The 26,517-nt window shown below is 35.4% G+C and overlaps 1 protein-coding gene across 1 annotated transcript in view; it reads right to left on the bottom strand.

Moving 5' to 3' along the window:
- GFRAL (GDNF family receptor alpha like) overlaps positions 1-25,569 on the bottom strand; it is a 71,901-nt gene extending 46,332 nt beyond the window's left edge. Inside the window, exons 1-6 of the mRNA XM_033217495.1 lie at positions 25,459-25,569; positions 24,282-24,327; positions 22,079-22,208; positions 20,084-20,218; positions 18,101-18,253; positions 758-811 (exon numbers count right to left, since the gene is read on the bottom strand). Coding sequence (XP_033073386.1) covers positions 758-811; positions 18,101-18,253; positions 20,084-20,108 — 232 coding nt within the window. The 5' untranslated portion in view covers positions 20,109-20,218; positions 22,079-22,208; positions 24,282-24,327; positions 25,459-25,569. The remainder of the gene's footprint in view (positions 1-757; positions 812-18,100; positions 18,254-20,083; positions 20,219-22,078; positions 22,209-24,281; positions 24,328-25,458) is intronic.
- Positions 25,570-26,517: the final 948 nt, after the last annotated feature.

Here is a 26,517-nt window from a genome sequence, read left to right as displayed (position 1 = left end):
GCTCATTGGCTCAAGGCAGAATGATTCTTCTTCTGCTTCACGTTTTTGTGAGGGGAATCTTGAATAAAGGTTCCACATAGTTATTCTAGCATACGTAAATGTTTATATTCCAACAGAAACACAATTATACACAAAAACAGTTGGTGCCAAATAACTTATAGGATCACAAATATCTATGAAATGTAATCAATATCTACTATTTGGGTTTTTGTTTGTTTGATTTTTGAGACAGGGTCTTGTTGTATAGTGGCGTGATCCCAGCTTACTGCAACCTCCATCTCCTGGGCTCAAGTGATTCTCCTGCCTCAGCCTCCCAATGAGCTGGGATCACAGCCTCATGCCCCCATGCCCAGCTAAGTTTTGATTTTTGTTTTTGTTTTGTTTTTGCAAAGACAGGGTTTTGCCATGTTGTCCAGGCCGGTCTCAAACTCCTGGGCTCAAACGATCCACCTACCTCAGTCTCCCAAAGTGCTGGGACTACAGGTGTGAGCCACTGCGCCCAACCTGGTATTTGGTTTTAATTATTAAATATTTCTCAGCACATGTACAAATTGATAATGGAGGAGCAAAGTAGTTGCTCCAATAGATCACTAGTAAAAGAAATGAAATGACTTGGTTGCATTTTATTATATTAGAACTGTTAAACAACATAATTTATTTTGTATTGGCCTATCTTTAGGAAGCCTGGTAACTACCTTTTAAATTATATTATCAGGTATTTGCAATGTAGATCAAAATCATAACTTATCAACATTACCATGATCGGAATGTGTAGTTAGATTCCATTTGAATTTATCCTCTTTCATGTTATCTAGAAGGAAAACAAAGAAACTATTTCATTATTGAACAATTTTCTGAATTTCCTAGGAAAATGTGAGCCACATTTATAAATGAGTAAAGTCCACATATATTCAAGCAAAAGTACATACAATGTTATGTAACATGTATTTAGTCCTTGATATTCAAAATTAATGTGGTATAGATGAAGAAAATAAGCCTCTGAAATATCATTCAAGTGAGCTAAACAGCCCTGCTTTGAGGATTCAGTTACTTGAAGACTTAAATAAATGCTAGTGACTAGACTGCATGCATGGAGTAAACAAACACTGGGCGCTGACTGGGGGAGAAAAAAAAAAAGAAAAAACAGAAGGAATATTTTCTGAACACCACCTCCCACCACAGTCCAGTATAGAAACCCTTCTCAGTAGGGTCTTCATTAATTTGAAATGCAATTTTAAACCCAGTTTCACCTCTGATTATCTTATCCTTCAAGAGTTCTTAGAAATTATAATTATAGTATTGAAAAATCTCATTAATGAAAATGAATGTTCATCTGATTCCAAAATCTTTAAAGGAACATTGGTTGGTTCCCTACTATGTACCAGGTGACAAACTGAGGATGTAAATCTGCAGTCCCTGTCATCGAGCATCCCACAGCCTAGAAAGAAATACAGACATACAAAACAAAGCCAAAAGAAACTAAAAGGAGCACTAATGTATCCATAATGTGGCAGGGGAATCAGATGATAGGATTTTCATTTTGAAATGAAAATTATCATTTTTTCATTGGATATTAAGATATTAACTTTTGTTATGGCATTAATGCCCCTTCATGATTCAGTATGTCCTAATATGAGCTGTTTGTTCATATTTCCTGCCTTCTAGTCTAGTGCATATATAAGATGGTACTATCACAGGAAGCTTACTTCTACCCTCAGGTGTGTCACGGCTTTCCAGACTCCTTATATTGTCCAAGCTATTCTCACTGTGCATTGTTTTCGTTTTTTTAATTGATCAAGTCTCAGCTTGAGAACCACTCTTCTTCTTGATCCCACCCATCATCCCGCCTCTCTGAGGACGATCTGAAGGTTCCAATTTCTGTGCTACTATTCAATATCTAATAAAATCCCAATAAACAGATCCCAGGGAGTCACATAGTTTTTGTAACAGATACAAAAATCTAGGCTGGACATTCTTTTACGGATTAACACCTCTGCATTGGGACTGATTGGTAAGGCTGTGCCACTGACAAAAGTATATTCAAGAAACTATTGTGTAGACATAAACAAACAGCAGCTTCACTCACTGTTATTAACCGAATGTTTTTCCCATTACCTCTAAATTCATATTTTGGAGCCGTAATCTCCCTGTGCAGTTGTGGAGTGATGGTGTCTTTAGGTTAAATGAGGTCATAAGAGTGGGGCCCTGATCAAATAGGACTAGTGTCCATATCAGAAAACTTCAGGGAGGTAGCTGTCTATCTCCCCTGGAGTACTCACTGAGGAAAGGTCCTGAGAACACAGGGAGAAGGTGGCTGGCTATCTACAAGCTAGTAAAAGAGGAGTCCTAGCCAGGAACAGATCCTAGGGCCCTTTATCTGAGATTTTTCATACTCCAGAACTGGGGGAAAATATAATTTTTGCTTTTTAAGCCACCCAGCCTGTACTATTTTGTTATGGCAGGCAGAGCAGTCTAATTTACTTACCAGATGAGTACTTGTTATCAATACAACAAAACAGTTATTTTTAGTGTCTGAAAATAAAGTGCTTCTTAGAAGGTATTATAACACTTATACATCAAATGCTAATTTTATATGAAATTAACATTTAAACATTAAATATAAAGCTAGCATTTACACACACACACACACACACACACACTCACACATTTTTTCCCAGAGGGTATTTTAAAAAGTGGCTTTTACTGAAAGAGAAGTTGAAGGTCAATATGTTTTAGAAACAAATAAAAGTATTCACCAACAAGACCTACATGTGAGTTATAAAATCCTATACAATTCATCAGAAAATACCCAACAATCCCTAAAATATGCTATAATATCTAATATTAGAATCAGAAGTACTTCCATGTATCTTCTTTTTCTTAACATAGTATCAGAAACCAAACTCTTGTAAATATTTTGATTTATATTTTATAATCTGATGAACATGCTTACAATAAACTAGTAAACAAACATGTTTCTATAAAATGACTAGTTGAATTAAATGCAACTGATATTTCTTTTTTAGGGAGTATGTGGCAACATTTAAAGCAAAGGCAAAAGCAAAAGAAGATCCTCAGAGGAGACTGAGAAGAATCACCCACGGAAGCAAGAAGAAAAACAGAAGAATGTAATATCTGGGAGCCTAGCTTTTCTCTAGCCTCATTTCCCTGTAGCTCTTGCTAATGAATGCTGCCCATTTCCCATATAGAACATACCACGATATCATTAGAATGCGTTTATATCTACTTTTCCAGCTTCGTAGCTTCCAAAATATTAATTACTCATCCTTATAGGACATTTCTCCTTCTTTGAATTTTATGCTATCTGGTTGTGCCTCCCTCTTTTCTCTTGTCAAATATTAACCTCAAAGTCTTGCCCTGACATTCAACATTGACTCAGGTACTGTCTCAATATTCTCCTTCACCGACACTCCAACTGCGCCACACCAATGATCAACTTCTAGACCTGACATTGACATGAAGTTCTCTCTCTTTCAATTGCAAATATTAATTATCTTACTGGCTTCCAAAGCTTCACATTCTTGATTACTTCAAGTGCATATATACCTCTGGAACTTTCGTCTTTTTATTCACTCCCAATCTTAGCATCATCTCCTGGATTTATAGACTCTTTCCAGCCCAGATCACTCACCCTAATAAAGGAACAGTTTCTTGTTATTGTCCTTACTTCTTTTACTTTCTAGTGATTGTCTATAAAACTCCAACCCTATAAAATTTTAGTGTGTGGCTTTTCTGCTCATTTATACTGTTTTTTTTATCTCACAGAAAAGTCACACTATCATCCTAACTAGTATCCCAACAAATTAAAAAAATAATTACCAGCAATTTTTCTTCTAATGTGTACAATTTCAGATGTCACCGGACATTATGCATTTACATCAAGCTGCATATCATACCATCTCCTTCATCATCCTCATAAGATGACCTTGACTCATATGTTAGCAGAGGCTTCAACTGGGAATCCCTTTATGCTGGAGGACAATGCTGGAAAAATGGCATGTGGGATCCATGAGATCAGGGACTATATCTTATTATCTTACATTTCTACTCAATATTATTCAATAAACATATTTGAATAAATATTGAATGAATATTATTCACCATTAACCCTGCATAATCAATTGTATCACCCGTTCTAAATCATTCTCATTCTCATACAGAACTTTTTTTTCCATCTTATGGGGAAAAAAGCCCTCTTTTTACCTCACTTATTTATCCAAGCACTGCCCTATTTCCTGTCTTCTTTACAACAATCTTTCAAAGTGCAGTCTGTATTTTCTGGCTCCAATTCCTCTCTTCCTATCCCCTTATGTACTCTCCAAACTCCACCTCTCATCCTGCCACTGTGCTTACCATGCCACAGATATTGTTCTTATCCAGCTCATTCATAACTGCCACATTGGCAAATGCAATAGCTGATTTCTGATTCTGAAGTCTCTAGCAAATCATTTGATCTTCTTAAACTTTCACCCTTCCTTGAAACTCTTTCTTCGTTTTTCTTTTGGATGCAATACTTTCCTAATTTGCTCTTTCTGGCAGCTCCTTATCGTTTTTCATTGCTGATTCCTTCCTCTTCTCTCATACTAGTAAATGTAGAAGTATCTCATAGACTAGTCCATGGACCTCATTCATTTCCTCTTTTATTGACCCACTGGTATCAAAATATATCCAGAATCTGTTATCTCACCCTGCTACCACTTTGGTCCAAGACACCATTAATTTCATTGTTAATCTCAACCTAAAACAAGGTCCTGATTGAATTCATCTTAGTCGTCAAGGAAGGCTGGAACCTCATTCATTTTAGCATCCTGTATACAAATTTCTTCAAACATTCCCAAATTTGAATGCATTCTACTTTAGAGGCATCACTGCATTAACAATTCCACAAAGTAATTTCTTTCAGGCTTTTTCTTAATACTGCACACATTTGGCCTTCATCAAGGGTCTTTGATTGTTCTGTTTCTCTCTCACAGATTTTCCTAATATTCTCTTACAACAAAGTAAAATGTTCAGATTCCTGACAGACATGTGCTGCTATTACAGTCACTCTTTACTTCAGCTATTATGGTGTATCTTTCTGATGGAATCATTGTGTGATATTTGTGAAGTCAAATCTGAGGACAGGGCTGACTCTTCTACAAAGAGAGTAAGGTTGACTAAAAATTAAATAAATGAATTTACTTATGATTTTTTAATGTTTTCAAAAGTGTGCAGACATATTTTTATAAATATTCCAATATGTTATTTTTCAAAAACCATTTAAAGTTCTTTCAAGAGAGCTATTACAAATGATCTTGCATTTTTAAAAACTGACATGTAAAACACTACAGTTTATAGAACCACATGTTAATGTTCAATTTCTTTTAGTGATATTTTTCTTCATCACTTTTGTTTTTTCATTTCATTTGATGATGCTTTTTATATATTCTCCAGGGTTTACACATAAATATTTTATGAATGGTCACGATTTAGATGGTCAAAATATGTTTCATTAATGAAAAACATTGACATTGTATATCTACTAAACATTTGCTAAGTGTCAGGCATTATGCTAGGTGCTTTAGCATATTTTTAAAAAGAAATAACAAAGCTGATTTTCTTGAGAATAGAAAAGTGCATGTCTGTGGACATTCTCTGGAGAATATTTTGGGAATGCAAAGCAGGGAGAGAAAATCATTTTATTGAAGTGATGATTAGAAGGTTCGTGGAGGATGCTGCAGTTGACATAGAGAGAATGGTAAGATTTAAATTATCATGTTCGAGGGGGCGGAGCAAGATGGCCGAATAGGAGCAGCTCCAGTCTCCAACTCCCAGCGCGAGCGACACAGAAGACCGGTGATTTCTGCGTTTTCAACTGAGGTACTGGGGTCATCTCGCTAGGGAGTGCCGGACAATTGGTGCTGGTCAGCTGCTGCAGCCTGACCAGCGTGAGCTGAAGCAGGGCGAGGCATCGCCTCACCTGGAAGCGCAAGGGGGAAAGGAATCCCTTTTTCCTAGCCAGGGGAACTGAGACACACAACACCTGGAAAATCGGGTAACTCCCACCCCAATACTGCGCTTTAAGGAAACAGGCACACCAGGAGAATATATCCCACACCTGGCCGGGAGGGTCCCACGCCCACGGAGCCTCCCTCACTGCTAACACAGCCGTCTGCGGCGATCTATCCGCAAGGCAGCAGCGAGGCTGGGGGAGGGGCGCCCGCCATTGCTGAGGCTTAAGTAGGTAAACAAAGCCGCTGGGAAGCTCGAACTGGGTGGAGCTCACAGCAGCTCAAGGAAGCCTGCCTGTCTCTGTAGACTCTACCTCTGCGGACAGCGCACAGCTGCAGCCCATTAGGGGAAAGAGCGGGGGCGGTGCAGACGCGAACGACTCTGTCTGACAGCTTTGGGGAGAGCCGTGGATCTCCTAACGCGGAGGTTGAGATCCGAGAACGGACAGACTGCCTGCTCAGGTGGGTCCCTGACCCCTGAGTAGCCTAGCTGGGAGACATCCCCCACTAGGGGCAGTCTGACACCCCACACCTCACAGGGTGGCGTCACCCCTGAGAGGAAACTTCCAAAGAAAGAATCAGACAGGTACACTCGCTGTTCAGCAATATTCTATCTTCGGCAACCTCTGCTGCTGATACCCAGGCAAACAGGGTCTGGAGTGGACCTCAAGCAATCTCCAACAGACCAACAGACAGTCCTTCTGACTGTCAGACGGAAAACTATCAAACAGGAAGGACACCTATACCAAAACCCCATCCGTACGTCACCATCATCAAAGTCCAGAGACAGATAAAACCACAAAGATGGGGAAGAAGCAGGGCAGAAAAGCTGGAAATTCAAAAAATAAGAGCGCATCTCCCCCTGCAAAGGAGGGCAGCCCATCGCCAGCAACGGATCAAAGCTGTTCAGAGAATGACTTTGACGAGATGAGAGAAGAAGGCTTCACTCCATCAAACCTCTCAGAGCTAAAGGAGGAATTACGTACCCAGCGCAAAGAAACTAAAAATCTTGAAAAAAAAGTGGAAGAATTGACAGCTAGATTAATTAATGCAGAGAAGATCATAAACGAAATGACAGAGATGAAAACCATGACACGAGAAATACGTGACAAATGCACAAGCTTCAGTAACCGACTCGATCAACTGGAAGAAAGAGTATCAGCGATTGAGAATCAAATGAATGAAATGAAGCGAGAAGAGAAACCAAAAGAAAAAAGAAGAAAAAGAAATGAACAAAGCCTGCAAGAAGTATGGGATTATGTAAAAAGACCAAATCTACGTCTGATTGGGGTGCCTGAAAGTGAGGGGGAAAATGGAACCAAGTTGGAAAACACTCTTCAGGATATCATCCAGGAGAACTTCCCCAACCTAGTAGGGCAGGCCAACATTCAAATTCAGGAAATACAGAGAACGCCACAAAGATACTCCTCCAGAAGAGCAACTCCAAGACACATAATTGCCAGATTCACCAAAGTTGAAATGAAGGAAAAAATCTTAAGGGCAGCCAGAGAGAAAGGTCGGGTTACCCACAAAGGGAAGCCCATCAGAATAACAGCAGACCTCTCGGCAGAAACTCTACAAGCCAGAAGAGAGTGGGGGCCAATATTCAACGTTCTTAAAGAAAAGAATTTTCAACCCAGAATTTCATATCCAGCCAAACTAAGCTTCATCAGTGAAGGAGAAATAAAATCCTTTACAGATAAGCAAATGCTTAGAGATTTTGTCACCACCAGGCCTGCCTTACAAGAGACCCTGAAGGAAGCCCTAAACATGGAAAGGAACAACCGGTACCAGCCATTGCAAAAACATGCCAAAATGTAAAGACCATCGAGGCTAGGAAGAAACTGCATCAACTAACGAGCAAAATAACCAGTTAATATCATAATGACAGGATCAAGTTCACACATAACAATATTAACCTTAAATGTCAATGGACTAAATGCTCCAATTAAAAGACACAGACTGGCAAACTGGATCAAGAGTCAAGACCCATCAGTCTGCTGTATTCAGGAGACCCATCTCACATGCAGAGACATACATAGGCTCAAAATAAAGGGATGGAGGAAGATCTACCAAGCAAATGGAGAACAAAAAAAAGCAGGGGTTGCAATCCTAGTCTCTGATAAAACAGACTTTAAACCATCAAAGATCAAAAGAGACAAAGAAGGCCATTACATCATGGTAAAGGGATCAATTCAACAGGAAGAGCTAACTCTCCTAAATATATATGCACCCAATACAGGAGCACCCAGATTCATAAAGCAAGTCCTTAGAGACCTACAAAGAGACTTAGACTCCCATACAATAATAATGGGAGACTTCAACACTCCACTGTCAACATTAGACAGATCAACGAGACAGAAAGTTAAAAAGGCTATCCAGGAATTGAACTCATCTCTGCACCAAGCGGACCTAATAGACATCTATAGAACTCTCCACCCCAAATCAACAGAATATACATTCTTCTCAGCACCACATCGCACTTATTCCAAAATTGACCACATAATTGGAAGTAAAGCACTCCTCAGCAAATGTACAAGAACAGAAATTATAACAAACTGTCTCTCAGACCACAGTGCAATCAAACTAGAACTCAGGACTAAGAAACTCAATCCAAACCGCTCAACTACATGGAAACTGAACAACCTGCTCCTGAATGACTACTGGGTACATAATGAAATGAAAGCAGAAATAAAGATGTTCTTTGAAACCAATGAGAACAAAGATACAACATACCAGAATCTCTGGGACACATTTAAAGCAGTGTGTAGAGGGAAATTTATAGCACTAAATGCCCACAAGAGAAAGCAGGAGAGATCTAAAATTGACACTCTAACATCACAATTAAAAGAACTAGAGAGGCAAGAGCAAACACATTCAAAAGCTAGCAGAAGGCAAGAAATAACTAAGATCAGAGCAGAACTGAAGGAGATAGAGACACAAAAAACCCTCCAAAAAATCAATGAATCCAGGAGTTGGTTTTTTGAAAAGATCAACAAAATTGACAGACCGCTAGCTAGACTAATAAAGAAGAAAAGAGAGAGGAATCAAATAGACGCAATAAAAAATGATAAAGGGGATATCACCACCGACCCCACAGAAATACAAACTACCATCAGAGAATACTATAAACACCTCTACGCAAATCAACTAGAAAATCTAGAAGAAATGGATAATTTCCTGGACACTTACACTCTCCCAAGACTAAACCAGGAAGAAGTTGAATCCCTGAATAGACCAATAGCAGGCTCTGAAATTGAGGCAACAATTAATAGCCTACCCACCAAAAAAAGTCCAGGACCAGATGGATTCACAGCTGAATTCTACCAGAGGTACAAGGAGGAGCTGGTACCATTCCTTCTGAAACTATTTCAATCAATAGAAAAAGAGGGAATCCTCCCTAACTCTTTTTATGAGGCCAACATCATCCTGATACCAAAGCCTGGCAGAGACACAACAAAAAGAGAGAATTTTAGACCAATATCCCTGATGAACATCGATGCAAAAATCCTCAATAAAATACTGGCAAACCGGATTCAGCAGCACATCAAAAAGCTTATCCACCATGATCAAGTGGGCTTCATCCCTGGGATGCAAGGCTGGTTCAACATTCGCAAATCAATAAACGTAATCCAGCATATAAACAGAACCAAAGACAAGAACCACATGATTATCTCAATAGATGCAGAAAAGGCTTTTGACAAAATTCAACAGCCCTTTATGCTAAAAACGCTCAATAAATTTGGTATTGATGGAACGTACCTCAAAATAATAAGAGCTATTTATGACAAACCCACAGCTAATATCATACTGAATGGGCAAAAACTGGAAAAATTCCCTTTGAAAACTGGCACAAGACAGGGATGCCCTCTCTCACCACTCCTATTCAACATAGTGTTGGAAGTTCTGGCTAGGGCAATCAGGCAAGAGAAAGAAATCAAGGGTATCCAGTTAGGAAAAGAAGAAGTCAAATTGTCGCTGTTTGCAGATGACATGATTGTATATTTAGAAAACCCCATTGTCTCAGCCCAAAATCTGCTTAAGCTGATAAGCAACTTCAGCAAAGTCTCAGGATAAAAAATTAATGTGCAAAAATCACAAGCATTCTTATACACCAGTAACAGACAAGCAGAGAGCCAAATCAGGAATCAACTTACATTCACAATTGCTTCAAAGAGAATCAAATACCTAGGAATCCAGCTTACAAGGGATGTAAAGGACCTCTTCAAGGAGAACTACAAACCACTGCTCAGTGAAATCAAAGAGGACACAAACAAATGGAAGAACATACCATGCTCATGGATAGGAAGAATCAATATCGTGAAAATGGCCATACTGCCCAAGGTGATTTATAGATTCAATGCCATCCCCATCAAGCTACCAATGACTTTCTTCACAGAATTGGAAAAAACGGCTTTAAAGTTCATATGGAACCAAAAAAGAGCCCGCATTGCCAAGACAATCCTAAGTCAAAAGGACAAAGCTGGAGGCGTCACGCTACCTGACTTCAAACTATACTACAAGGCTACAGTAACCAAAACAGCATGGTACTGGTACCACAACAGAGATATAGACCAATGGAACAGAACAGAATCCTCAGAAATAATACCACACATCTACAGCCATCTGATCTTTGACAAACCTGAGAGAAACAAGAAATGGGGAAAGGATTCCCTATTTAATAAATGGTGCTGGGAAAATTGGCTAGCCATAAGTAGAAAGCTGAAACTGGATCCTTTCCTTACCCCTTATACGAAAATTAATTCAAGATGGATTAGAGACTTAAATGTTAGACCTAATACCATAAAAACCCTAGAAGAAAATCTAGGTAGTACCATTCAGGACATAGGCATGGGCAAGGACTTCATGTCTAAAAAACCAAAAGCAACGGCAGCAAAAGCAAAATTGACACATGGGATCTAATTAAACTAAAGAGCTTTTGCACAGCCAAAGAAACTACCATCAGAGTGAACAGGCAACCTACAGAATGGGAAAAAATTTTTGCAACCTACTCATCTGACAAAGGGCTAATATCCAGAATCTACCAAGAACTCAAACAAATATACAAGAAAAAAGCAAACAACCCCATCAAAAAGTGGGGAAAGGATATGAACAGACATTTCTCAAAAGAAGACATCCATACAGCCAACAGACACATGAAAAAATGCTCATCATCACTGGCCATCAGAGAAATGCAAATCAAAACCACAATGAGATACCATCTCACACCAGTTAGAATGGCAATCATTAAGAAGTCAGGAAACAACAGGTGTTGGAGAGGATGTGGAGAAATAGGAACACTTTTACACTGTTGGTGGGATTGTAAACTAGTTCAACCATTATGGAAAACAGTATGGCGATTCCTCAAGGATCTAGAACTAGATGTACCATTTGACCCAGCCATCCCACTACTGGGTATATACCCAAAGGATTATAAATACTCTACTACAAAGACACATGCACACGTTTGTTTATTGCGGCACTATTCACAATAGCAAAGACTTGGAATCAACCCAAATGTCCATCTGTGACAGACTGGATTAAGAAAATGTGGCACATATACACCATGGAATACTATGCAGCCATCAAAAAGGATGAGTTTGCGTCCTTTGTAGGGACATGGATGCAGCTGGAAACCATCATTCTTAGCAAACTATCACAAACACCGCATGTTCTCACTCATAGGTGGAAACTGAACAATGAGATCACTTGGACTCGGGAAGGGGAACATCACACACTGGGGCCTATCATGGGGAGGGGGGAGGAGGGAGGGATTGCATTGGGGAGTTATACATGATATAAACGTCATGCACATGTACCCTAGAACTTAAAGTATAATAAAAAAATAAATAAATAAATAAATAAATAAATTATCATGTTCTTTCTCATATTTAAATTATTTTCTTTATAATTCTTTATCATGAATTATAATAAATCAGCTGAATGCTTTCTGTAAACATAAAAACCATTGTCAGGTCCTTTATGAAGTCCTTCAGGAATATTTAGGCCTTCTCCTTTAGGTCTTGTCCATATGAAACTTTCATTGAGTACAAGGTTTTTGTATGACTGATTCATCAATATTTCCACATAGCAGTATTTAATAAATTTCTACTATGGAAAAAATAGGTTTAGTATGTAAACTGATTTCAATTTAACTGCTCTAAATATATACAGTTCTGTTGATATACAATATTTTCTCAAAATTTGATATGCTAAAAATAGCTATTAAGGCTGTTAAGTTCAGATGTTTCAGATGTCTTACCATCTTGAAAAACTCAATACATATTTTAATAAGCATTTCAGCATGCTCACATTTCAGCCTACTTAATCTAAAACTAGTAATGTCTACTAATTAGCAAATTAATGCCATTATCAGGCCCTATCTTATTTGACTTTTCAGCATTTTGACAATTTTCTTCATGTACTCTCTTTCATTGACTTCAAAAATTCCACTCTCTGTAGCTTCTTTTCCTGTATTTAAAAAACTTCTTGTTGATTTCTTCAACTAGATCATAAAATTCTTCTGAAAATATCTTTCAAAAAACTCTTTGTGTTTTTCCCAGGCAGTCTAACTCTCCTTTATGTTTTTTTATCTACTCATAAACCTCTGTATCTCTGTTTTAGATTTCTCTCCTCAAGATCTCTGCTTCCCAATGCCAGTTTGATGAGACATGTTCCTTTACATTTTCAGACTATTTTTTTATCACTGCAAACTTAGAAAAAATAATACCAACATTCCTAACCCGAATATTCTAAAGCATAACTCAGATGAAATGTTTTCAGAATACAACTCATCACTTTCATCCCCAGTCCTGTACAGTTTTTCATTTATTGGCTCAATGTACAGCAATCCCCTTGTTCCAAGCCAGCCACCTAGAAATTATGCTTAATACATTTTAAACTCCTTATATCCAACTGGTCACCAATTCCTATTGATTATTATTCATAAATATGTCTTAAGTATATATTTTATTGTAATTCTCAGGACCAGTGGCTTAGTTCAGGCATGCATTACTTCTCTCTCAAATTATTTTGATGGCTTTTTAACTGATATTCTTGACCTGCGTCTTTCTCTGCCCCCCATTCCATCCTCTCTAAGTTACTGCCTGTGATATCTTATGAGAAACTGATGGTACATTCCTCTATTTAAAATATATAATAGCTCCTCATAACAACGGTTTAAAGTCTAATCTCTTTAGAAAGATATGTAAGCTCAGCTTTCCTCCTTTTCATAAATATCTGGTTTCTTTCCAGTGTTATGAAATACTTTTCCATTCTATCATCCAGCTTAACAAGGGAATTCTTGCTCCCCAAATGCTCCCCACTTCATTCTATTTCTTTTGCTTAAAACATCCATTTTGTTTTGTCTCCCTAATGAAACCAACTTACCCTAAAAGGCCCAAGTCTGACAACTCTGTGAAGTTTTCTGAGTCACCATTATTTTTTACTCTATGGCTTCCAGTACTTTGTCTGTGCATGTTTGTATGTGTGTATCCTTATCATGTGTATAGCATGTATCACATTGTACAGGTGATATTTGGCAATTATTATTTTAAGAATTGAGATAATACAAAATATGTTATGTGATGATACTGAAATGAAACTAGAAATCAATAATGAAGATATCTGAGAAATCTCAGATATTAGGAAATTAAACAACCTTCTGTCTGGGCGCGGTGGCTCATGCCTGTTATCCCAGCACTTTGGAAGGCCAATGCTGGCAGATCACCTGAGGTCAGGAGTTCAAGACCAGCCTGGACAACATGGCAAAACCATGTCTCTACTAAAAATACAAGTATCAGCCAGGTGTGGTGGCATGCATCTGTAATCCCAGCTACTCAGGGGGCTGAGGCAGTGGAATAGCTTGAACATAGGGGAAGGAGGTTGCAGTGAGCCGAGATCACTCCAGTGCACTCCAGCCTGGGTGACAGAGAGAGACTCTGCCTCAAAATACTATAATAATAATAATAATAAAATAAATCATAACAAAGAGGAAGTCACAAAGGAGAAAATATTTTGATATAAACATAAATTAAAACAACGTATCAAAATGTGTGGCTATAGCTGAATCAGTACTTGGAAGGAAATTCATAGTATTAAATGCTTATATGAGGAAAGAAAATCTCAAATCAGTGGTTCAAGGTTTTATGTTAGGAAGTAAGAAAATGGGGAACATCTTAAAATCAAATCAGACATACACATAAAGAAACAATGAATAGTAAAACTGAAAGGACACAAATTATACAAATTATCAATATCTAAACATAAAAAGGACATCACTGCAGGTACTACAGACATTAAAAAGGACAATTAGGAAATACTAGGAGCAACTTTGTAGAGAGATAGAAACCAAAAAGAAACAGTAAACTAAAAACTTTAAGGATAAAAATCCAACATAAATTCAGCAAATGGAAGATACAAACTACCAAAGGTCACTCATGAAGAAACAGATAACAAGAATAGTCTTACAAGAAGTTAACACATTGAATTTATATTTTCAAACCTTTTTAATGAAGCATGGCCCAGATATCTTTACTGGTTAATGAAATCAATCATTTAAGAAAGGAATAACATCAATTATTTTTGTGCTTTTCCAGAATATTGGAGAGGAGGAAATACTTCCCAATTGATTTTACAAGGCCAGCATTAACTTAGATACAAAACCAGACAAAGACATTATAAGAAAACAAATCAACAGGCCAATATACTTTATGAACATAGTTTTTTAAAACAAAATGTTAGCAGTTGAATCCAGAAATACAAAAATAATAATATACCATGATTGAATAGAATTTAGCCTTGAAATAAAGGTCTGGAACAACAGTAAAAAATCAAATAATGAATTTTGCCATATAAAAAACTAAAGGAAAAAAATGTGATCAGGCTTGGCAGGACATGGGGGAGGAGAAATGGAGAGAAGTTGGTTAATGGGTACAAATACACATTAACATAGAAGGAATAAGTTCTAGTACTTGATAGTACAGTAGGGAGACTACAGTTAACACTACTATGTATTTTAAAATAGCCAGAAAAACTGGAGTACTCCCAACAAAAAGAAAAGATAAATGTTTGAAGTAATTAATAGTAATAGAGGCAAAAAAAATTTGCAGAATTCAGCATTCATTTATGCATTTATGATTTTAAAAATGAAGAAAACCAGAAATATAAAGGAATTTCCTTCACTTGATAAAGAGAACCTGCAAAGACCACACACACAAACACACTCTTCATGGTAAAAAACTGAAAGACTTTCTTGTAAGACAGGTGAAAAGGCAAGATGTCCACTTTCAACAATTCTATTAACTATTATATTGAAAGCTCTAGTTAGGGTAATAAAGCAGGGAAAATAAATGAAAGACTACAGATTGGCAAGGGGAAGATTAAACTCTTATTATAGATGACAAGACTACTTATGTAGAATTTCCTGCAGATTCTACAAAAAAAGATAGAATAATTGCATTTAACAAGTCATAGGCTATAAGTTCCATACAGAAAAATCAATTGTATTTCTATATAATCACTATAATCAATAGAAAGTTAAGATATAAAATAAACTACCATTTACAACAGCACCAAAAGCTGAAGTGTGTTAGAAGCCTAAAAAGTTGTGCAAGAACTATATACTGAAAATCATCAAATATTGATGAACTAAATCAATGAACTTATAAATAAATGAAGAAATATATCGTGTTAATAAACCTGAACACTCGGCATAGTAAATTGGTTTATAATTTCAAGGTAAGTCCAGTCAAAATGTCAGCAGGATTCTTTCCAGACATTGACAAGCTGATTCTAAAATATTTATGGGAAGACAAAGAAGTGGTCCAGCTCGGTGGCTCACACCTGTAATTCCAACACTTTTGGAAGCTGAGGCAGGCAGATCAATTGAGCCCAGAAGTTGGGAGACCACCCTGGCCAACATGGTGAAAACCCGTTTCTACTAAAAATACAAAAATTAGCTGGTGTGGTGGCATATGACTGTAATCCCAACTACTGGGGAAGCTTTGGCATGAGAATCGCTTGAACCCAGGAGGTAGAGGCTGCACTGAGTCAAGACTGGGTCACTGTGCTCCAGTCTGGGTAGCAGAACAAGACGCTGTTTCAAAAACAACAACTACAGCAACAACTAAAATTAAATTAAATTAAATTAAAGACAAAGAGATCAAATAGCCAAAATTATTTTTAAAATAACAGTTAAAGGAATCATACTACTTGATTTCAAGACTTTCTGTGAGGCTATAGTAAGACTGTAGAATATTTGCAAAAGTATAGAATTAACTCAATGAAACAGAATAGAAAGTCTAGAAATAGAGCCACCAATATATGGCCAAATGACTTTTGAGGAAAGTAAAACTGACATTATTTTCCACATATGTGGGTGCAACAACTAGATATTTGCATGGAAGAAAATCTGACTTATATCTTGTACTGTATACAAAAATTAACTCGTAATATAACATAGGCCTAAATACAAAACCTAAAACTACATCATTTCTAGATCATATGAGAAAATCTTTGTTAATGTGAATTAAATATCTATTAGATGAAACATCAAAAGTATGATCTATGAAAGAAGAGATGATAAACTGAATTTCACCAAAATTTTTTAAATTCTGTTTTTTTAAGACACTCTTAAATGACACACACTAAAAAAATACAAAACATATTCTGATAAAAAAAAATCTATTCAACATACAGAAACAGCTCTCAAAACTCAATATCCAAACACCAATTTAAAAATGGGCAAAAGTTTGAAGAAATACTTTACCAAATAAGATAGATAGATGGTACACAGGACATAAAAACATGCTCAACATTATAATTAAGTGCAAATTAAAACCACAATGTGGTACCACTATATATATATTAGAATGGCAAAAAAAAATATGTGCTGCTGGGAATATGAAGCAGCTGGAACTTTTATACATTGATGGTTACACTAAATCTGAATTACAGTTTAGAAGCTTTTTGTAACGTTAAGCATGTACTTATCATATGACCCCACAATTTCATAAGTGAAATAAAACTTATGTTTGTCTGAATCTTGTATGTGAATATTTATAGTAGCCTTATTTTTAATCCCTGAAAACCTGGAAATAATGCAATTTACTTTCAATAATGAATGGATAACCAATCTATTATATACTCATACAATGAAATACTACTCATCAAGAAAAATAAACTTACACATGATAAAAATTAACTAAACTCTAATGTATTATGTTAAATAAAATAAACTGAATTAAAATGGCTTCATGTTACATAACTTCATTTGTTGATATTCTGGAAAACGCAAAATCATGGAACAGAAATTTGCTCAATGAGCCCACCATGGATGACTGAATGGGTTGGACGATGAGACCATTCCGTGTAGATGAGAGGTAAATCTACCTCTTATAAAGTGAAAGAAGGTTGACTGTGAAAGAAGAATTGAGGACTCTGTGATAACAGGTGCATTCCTCTATTGATTACTTTTTGGAGTATACAGGGACATTAAAGACTGGAAACTGTTCACTTTAGAACTCTTGATCTTGCACATCTCTTGGAATGTCTTTGTTGTACCCTTAAAGGTACATGCAGGCTAGCTGATCACCACTACTCCAGTGTATTAGCCTGATTAAATGTCCCTATGCAAAGGCAAGTATACCTCTAGCAATTAGTTAATTTTTATTTCTCCCAGGAGACTTGGAGTTCCTTAACAACAAAGATAATATCTTATTTGTCTTCTATCATCTAGGTGTTGTGCAAGGCCACAATAAACTTCACAAATATATGAATTGAGTGAGTGAATCTATAATTCTAATGACTCGAATGAAGCTTAGAATTTTGGTTAGCAATGAAAGAAATATGTCATGCACTTGGTGAGGTCTATGGTTCACAGAACCCCAAGGTACATCAAGAACTATATCAAAACACCTCATGTACCCTTCAAATATATACACCTACTATGTACCAACAAAATTTTAAAAATAATAAAGCTCTGAAAATAATTAATCAAATTATAAAAAAATTATCAGATTACACAGATGTGGTTAATTTTGAAATTGTTGCTTTTTCATGACTAAATATTTCTTGTAACAAAATGTTACCTGATTTATTGACACATTTTTTTCCAAGCAGTCTGTTCACAGTACAATAGAAGTCATCAGTGCAAAGACACTCTTTAAATTGGAAATTGCTTTCCACTAAGTACTGGATACTCAGGTTACAGTATGATGAATTCTTCGTCTTGCAGGGGTCACCTGGATCTCACAGTCAAACACATAACAACATAGATACTAATCTTGTTATAATTTTGGACTCTTCCTCCCCAAAGTGCTTTTAACATATTAACCTGAATAATTAATTAATATGGTAAGATTATCTGGGGTTGCTGCAGGATGTCCATATAAGTGACTTTTTAAGAAAAACATGTATTTTCATTGAATATTTTCCATAATGTACTTTCTATATTAAAACTTTCTGCATTTCAAAATAGTTTTTTCCTACTTAGAACATCATTTGTTGCTTTTCAGTAAAAATAAGGCTACTCTTACACGAGGTGACCAGAATGCTCTCTTAGTGTTTTATCAGCTTATCTATTTTATTAGCTATTTTGTCATAATCTTATCTTTTATTTTCATGTCATTGTAAGACTATAGTAAGAGGAGTGCAGGTGGCTTTAAATTTATCATTAAAAATTATGTGGTCCTGGCACATAGCACTCAATAAATATTATTGAATAAGTCTTTCATAATTACCAATATTTCTTTTTCTGCATTAATTGAAAAATATATATATTCCTCTACCTGAACATTTTCTTTTAATTATTCTGAATAAAATACTTGAGTTTATTTCATTTGTACATTTGAGAATATGTATATTTCAGCTTCATACATAAAATAATTATGCAAATATTATAGCAATTTACTGCAAACGACTTGCTATTTGTATACTGAAATTAATAAATAAGGTACAATTTGTGACGCCTAAATATAATATTTTGACAGCATATTTTAAATTGCCTTATAAAATGCAGCAAGAAGTTTAATCATCAAAATAGATTATACAATGTTCTACTGTATAAATTGACTATGTTCTACTATAGAGTTTATTCTATTTACTTTTAGTGAAAGCAGTGTTACTCTAACGCTCTAATTCAATGCTTATTTAGCTACTTGAATATTCAAAACATATATATTTTTTCTTTTTACGGAAATACAGGCCAGGCACAGTGGCGCACACCTGTAATCCCAGCACTCTGGGAGGCCAAGGCGGGCAGATCACGAGGCCAAGAAATTGAGACCATCCTGGCCAAGATGGTGAAACCCCATCTCTACTAAAAATACAAAAATTAGCTGGGCGTGGTGGCACGTGCCTATAGTCCCAGCTACTCTGGAGGCTGAGGCAGGAAAAAGAATTGTTTGAACCTGAGAGGCGGAGGTTGCAATGAGCCAAGCTCTAGCCTGGCAACGGAGCTATACTCTGTCTGAAAAAAAAAAAAAAAAAGAAAGAAAAACAAAAGAAAATACCAGTCACTCTCCAATCTTCACATTCTCAACTCTTGAACCTCCTCACAAATGTTTGGAAGGTAGCACAAGCTAAAAACAAAACTGTAGCTTTACTTGTTCTTGACATAGAATTGAAAATACTGTATATATGTTTAAAGAATATAAAATGTACATTATACATGGACAAATACACAACAATTATTATAACAAATCTTATTTTTTCTATTTTATCATTGACATATATAATCAAAATAACCTTTTATTTGAAAAAAAATACTGCCATGGTTCTGAGAAGAATGAGTAAAATTGTAGCATTATACATGACAAGAGAGGTAAGAAAATAATCTGAAAACTTGAATAATGCTGCCCTCAGCATCAGTAATTAAAGCCCTTTAGTAATTAAGAAAATCCTTTTATAATTAAATTTGCTAATACATGATTAAAAGTGAATCAACTGGGGGTCAAGACTGAGTAAGATACTTAGAGAAAAACTTAATTCTTAGGATAATGACAAAATATCAAATCTTATTTTTATCTTAGTAAAAATAAATCATTTGAGTGTATTCTTAGCAACTTGTTTACCTGAATCGTTGCAGGCATCTTCCATTATTCTCCAAGCATGTTTACATCCATTTGCATCATGTAGGCATTGCTCTCTTAAATATGTGCAATTATTGGTTTGGGAAGTGTATTCATTTTCCAAGCTTAGCCCCAAAGCTTGAATAACAACAACAACAAAAACAAGTTTGTAATATAAGTTTGGCATCCATTTTCTTCAAATATAAGTTATTCATGATAAGGAGCAGAATTATGGAAAACAACATGTAGTGAAATTATTGATGGTGGGAATAACCTTAACCTCCTCTCTAGCTGTAGATCTATACTTCTTTTTATAGATTCTTAAATGAACTACTTTAAATTTGCTCATTTTGACTTCTCATCATCTATTATTCAATTTATAATTTATTTTTATTACTATTGTTCCATTAAAACTGCTCTTAAAAATGTCTCTAATTACCCCTTTAAAGTCTAACTTAATGGTTTTAAACTTTATCTCACCATTGAGCATTCTGTTCACTTTTTGTTTTTGAAACTTTTCCTTTGCCAGTCCTCCCTTCTTGTTCTCTTGATATTTATTCACTTTGTATTTTCTGACCATAGCTAAAATTCTTCCCAGGATCATTTTACTTTTCTAGTAAAGTATAATTTTAGCTTAGGTTCTCTTCTCAGATCTTTTCTATTTTCATTTTGTACATTCTCTGCAGAAAATTCCATGAACTCTTATGGTTTGAACTAAAGTCTGATGATTCTCAAATGTATAATTCAATCTCAGTATTTCCAGTGTTCCAGTCATAGATACATAATTGTTGTCTCTACCTGAATGTTTCAGAAACACTTTCACAGGGTCTTCATCATCATTGTTCCACTGTGGTCCACTCTACTTCATCCACAATACCACAATTAACATAAGCACCAAAACTAGAAATCTTGGTTTTGTGGTAGACTATTTTCCATCCTCAACTTCACTCTCCCACATTCATTCTTGCTAAATTTGTTGACTTTCACTTCGAGCATTTGTTTAACTTATTAGTCAGTCTACCTCCAGTTTGAATCTTATTCAGAACCTTATTCAGATAGGCTCTTTATAACCCCTAATCTACTTAATGCACTATTCTAGTCTTGCCATTTTTGTTTATATCCTTTAAATGATTTCTCATATCAGGGCTCTCATATTCCTCACCATGTGCAATCTGGAAGACCTCAAGCATTTATCGTTTCCCAAATGATCCATGTTGTCTTACACCTCTGCATACATACTATCTAGTTCCTAATGAATATCTTCTTTCTTTTTCTTCTGGAATAACCCTTTTTGTTGTTTAAAACTGAAAACAATTATTAGCTATTTTCTGGAAACTTTACTTGAATTCTATACTCCCCTTTTTCCACACTCAAAATGAATTTGACATCTTTCATCCACTTACTAGAACTGTGGGGATCCCCCAATTACAGAATTTACTGTTCCTTAGTGTATATATTCATGTGCTTGTTTCCACCACTGGATGGTACAGCTTCACCCACAGACATTAAGGATAATTTATAACTGTATTTTTGTCATCAAACACAATTATGCAGTATATGTATTCAATAAATGAATATTGACTTATACCCAACTTATTAGTTGTTTATATATGATATATATAAATAACTCATAACATCTAAAAAAATAATACCTTCCAGATATTTACAAGTTACTTTTGCTAGAGGAGAAATCCAGCAAATTTTCCAAAAACAATCAAGAAAACAGCAATGCTAATGTGTTACACAAATTAGTCAAATTGATTCTGCAAACATATGAACTGACACTAGCCGAATCAATTAATAGAAAAAAATATGGGGATCGCAGTTGTGTTACAGAGACAGTTACAGTAACTGTCATCAAGAGAGTCAAGCTGTAACTAAATAAGAGCCAAATTATTTGAATTTTTAAATGCTGTTGTTAATCATGAATCACCTGTGACAATGCAGAGTGATCGGCTTCAAGTAAGGCCTTGAAATCTTTTTTTTTTTTAATCTTACCTCTTTCCAAATCTCATCTTATAAGAAGAATCCAAGACAACTGATTGGACCATATGTACTACTTGCTGGGTCACTGCACTTGGAGATTAGGCCCATAGGTGTAGCTTGGTAACATTTTTCTTGCTGAGGGCTGGAGTGGAAATGGACATATCAGCTTTCTGTTTTCTCATGTGTTCATGGACAACCACATCTAGCCAAGCCCTTGTACTCTTTAGTTGGCAAGCCCAGAGAAAGAAAAAGACGACCCTTTTGATCCTAGCCCAAAGTAACTTGGTCAAATCCAGTTTTCCAAAGACCCAGAAATAGGAATTTGAAGTCATAAACTCAACTTATAAGAAAATGGTTATTAATGCCATTAATCATTATATCTTGTGAAAAGCCCCCTCAAGAATCTTATAAGTGATAATTTCCTGGATATATCAAAATTTCATCAGCACTTCAGAGTAATAATCACTTGGAAATACTACATGTTATCTTCCCCAATTATGTTTTACTTCCTTACACATTTTCAGTTTTTGGTTGAACAAGCTACTTAATAGATTATTTTATAGGATTTTCCACGCCTTCTACTCAGACAAAATATTGACTCAGCTAAGAAAACCACCTCAATGATTTGGTCCACAAGAATCAGAAATATAACTTAACTTTTCCAAAATCTGCCTTATTCATTCCTGACTATGATTTGTGGTTTTATATTTAACCTAGGATTTTTCAAAAATTTTCTTGTAATGCTTAATGAAACATAACTTCTATTTTTTGATAATGCTGCATATTATATCACTACTTTAAAGACGTATAGGACTCATTATCCTATTAAATGTTCTGAGTTTTTAAAATTCATTGTTTTCCACACTTCTTTGCCAACAGACATTTTCCTCATTATAAGACCTATTTAACGTCAAACAAGCATTCTAAAAAACATAATATGGGAAATGTTGGTACAACCTATCAAATAGTATAATTTTAGTTCTAACAATGTTAAGAAATTATTTCCCTCCTTCATGCAACCTGGCATCAAGTTAATTTAGAAGTAAAAGATGAAAATAAGAGGCCATTGCCTTTTCAACTGAGGTCATAATGAGTCTGTAATGTATTTTGTGAGCTTCATTATGTCGTTGCCTGATCTATACAAATTATAGTTTCCTGTATTTCTCTTTACAACAAAAAAAGAACTTTAGAAATATTAACAATCTTTATAAAAATAAGAAAATATTTTAGAAATAATTACAAAAAGCAAAATTCTGGAACAATGGAAGACTATTACTTAAACCAAAGAAAAACTGAAAAAATATAAGGGATTTCTCTCCTTCTTAATTTGTTTTCTTGACTTGATATGACTCTCCTTTTATGTTCAATACAATTTAAAGTAAACTTTGCTTTCTTGCCCACAAGTATGCCTTTATTCATCAAGGGTATATTAGTTTAAAGGTAAAATGTCATATTTTAAAAATTACTATCTAGCTACAATTACAATTATTCCTTTTCTGAATTCAGTTTATAGATTCTACCAAATGCTAAAGAAGCTATAAAATATTATCCAGTCACACATCTAGCAAATACATTTCCATGGGTTCTGCATTAAATAAAAATAAATTATTTTTCATCAACATCTTATAATACATTCATCGGATCTAATACACAAGAAGTAAGTACACACTTGAGTTCTAGGTCATAAAAATTAATCAAAATATGAAGCATTTTGATATGGTGTTGATTTATTTTATTTCACTAAATTACTTCTAGTTCAAATATTAACACTGTAGGTAAATTGAATGGTTTAAATTAATCTTATTTTTATTAATTTCGAAGCAAAATAAAATAGATAATAGTTTGAAATTTTTCATCTTATAACTTGTAAAAAGATACTGGAAGGTTTTATTTCTAAAAGGTTCTAACACGTGTGAATTCCATTAATCCTAATAAATAACTCAAAGTCATTGGGTTACTTTATACAATAAGACAGAAACAAGCTGAGAGATCAATGCAATTATCATATTCTGCATTATCCATAGAGTTAGAAATAAATGAGTAAAAGTGAGCGTACATTTTTGCAAGAGGAACAAACCATGGTAAAGCATAAATTTGTAATTTACTTGGTACTTCATATTATAAACTCCTGTTAAGCTTAAGTGTGATAGTGTTCAGTTTACAAAGAATTCGTATTATGAATAATTCAGATAAACCAGAAGCACCATTCACTTACCCAAGAAAATAAGCACTATCATGCTGGACAACTCACGGCTGTTCACCTGGAAAAAAAGGCAGATGTGTTTCTTCTGACAACTTTCTTAACAGTAACTGTACAGAATAAGGCTTCAGCCTCTGTGTTTGCTTCCTAAAGGCATTACCAGTTCAAGTCAGCTTCCTGGGTCATCATTTCCTCCCTAGTGTTTCCTAAGCTGTGAACTGTTCTAGTTATATTCATATTCAATTATTCTCCTGAGGGTGCTGGTCTTGAATAGTAGGATATTATGCCTCGAAGAAAGCCCATGAGCCAAATACTAAGAGAAACGATACATAATCTGCACATTCATGAAAAAGGTTTAACTTTCCTTAACTAAAGTACTACACTACTTAAAAACCTCCCAAATATGACCCCAAATTTTCACAGACATTTGGGCATACTCAGTTTCCACTTTTTAAATTAGCCTCATTAAGGCAATTTCATGTCATTTGAGGAAACAGAAAAGCAGAAAAGGCATAATAGCCCTGGAAAATGTATGCGAAATCCAAGTTATACTAGAATTAGCCTGATATACCTCATACATACTGGGAAGCTGCTTCCCAAACTATGTTGTATTACATGTGCCACAAACCCCAGTATGCTTAAAAATTATGCCACTTCAGCTACAGTATCTAATACCCTCCAAATACAGCTACAGTGTAAAAAAAAAAAAAAAAAAACTCTTCCCAGTGATGCAGAAATTCTATGTTTCATTGGAAAGATAATCATCTACATTTGTGTTCATCCCTTGACAACTATTTTTTTTTCCTAGTTTCAATGAAGGGACTTATTTATCTTATGTCTTAGTTTGGCTATGACCTTCTTCATGTAAACCTACAGCATATCATCTTTCTTGGGGTGCCATGAGACTTCTATTTTTAAATCACCTGGAAGCCTTTCTATAATGAAGTCTCAAAAAAAATATAAAATGCTGCTTCGGCAAGAAATTAAGAAGAGAGAGGGATGGGAGAGAAGTATTTGTGCAGTTACACAACTGAGTTTTTGATTGCATATTGTTCATGTTTATTTTATACTAGTAGAGAAGTTATACTATATTTCGTTTTCCGCAGGCGTAATGAAAAAACACAGACTCTAGAGTCCAACAAACAAAAATTATAACACTGCTTTTCTCTGTAGATCTAGATGAGGGACTTACCTTTGGAAGTTATTCACTCCTCCGTAAAATATGTTTATTGTGTTAATGCTTGCTGTAATATAAAGTATGTATATGAGGGGCTTACATCACACAAAAAATTGATTATATTACATTCACTGACTTATTACATAACATAATGATTATAATATCATAAAATTAATCAATCTTTTCTTCATTTCAAGGGATTGAGTCATTAAACTTTCCTAATGATTTCTACCAAGATAACTGTTCCTTTTGATATAAGCCAACTTAAAAGGACTTAAGTTAGGACAGACTTGGTTACTACCATAGTTGAAGAGTCCAGGGGAAGAATTAAATTCAGGCGTGTTTTAAACTGTTTTTTTCTGGGTCTAAGTTGTTTGTTTCCTCCTGTCTCTTAGCTGCATTCTTCTCTACCAGTTCTATTCCCAGAAAGGCTATTTCCTTCTGGTGGGAAGATGGCTGTGAAGTCCTTGGCAAACATCCTTCTCTCTTAGAAAGCAGAGTAGAAAGTGTGATTCTTTTCCTATTAAAGTTGCAGAATTAAGTTACATCAATTCTAGACGTGTCAAGTGCCAATCAGTTTTACAAAAGGAACTTACCCCATGTCCAGTATCATAGATATAGGTTGTCAGTGGAGTTGGCCCTATTCAAAGCACAGAATCTGATGGTGCAGAACGGGTGCATCATGAAGGAAAATTATGGTATTAGAAGAAGCAGCTGAAGGGATCTTGGGGCAGCAAAAACCACATACTTAGTAAAGCATCTAAGTACTGAATTTAAGAAGAACAAACACAAGGAAAATAAACTTACGAAACAAAGGAAGAGAGTAACATAACTTTCTGTTCAAGGAAGGTGATATAATTATGATTTTTCTAGAGTGCAGTGATACACAGATCCTGAATGTAAGACTCAGTGACTAGTGCTAATCTTTGCCAAACAAGTACAGCTGCTGAGGTCCATAACTTATAGGTATAGAAACCACCTGTGGTCATATAGCTGCTTATCCAAAACAAAATAATATCGGCTGTATTACCATTGAATGCCTGTTCATTGAGCCATCAGTCCTCTTTGTGTATA

This window comes from Trachypithecus francoisi, unplaced genomic scaffold (genome assembly GCF_009764315.1).
Source record: "Trachypithecus francoisi isolate TF-2019V2 unplaced genomic scaffold, Tfra_2.0 Lachesis_group10, whole genome shotgun sequence".
NCBI lineage: Eukaryota > Metazoa > Chordata > Mammalia > Primates > Cercopithecidae > Trachypithecus > Trachypithecus francoisi.
Note: the sequence above shows the minus strand (reverse complement) of the source record. Positions and strands in the feature narration are given on the sequence as shown.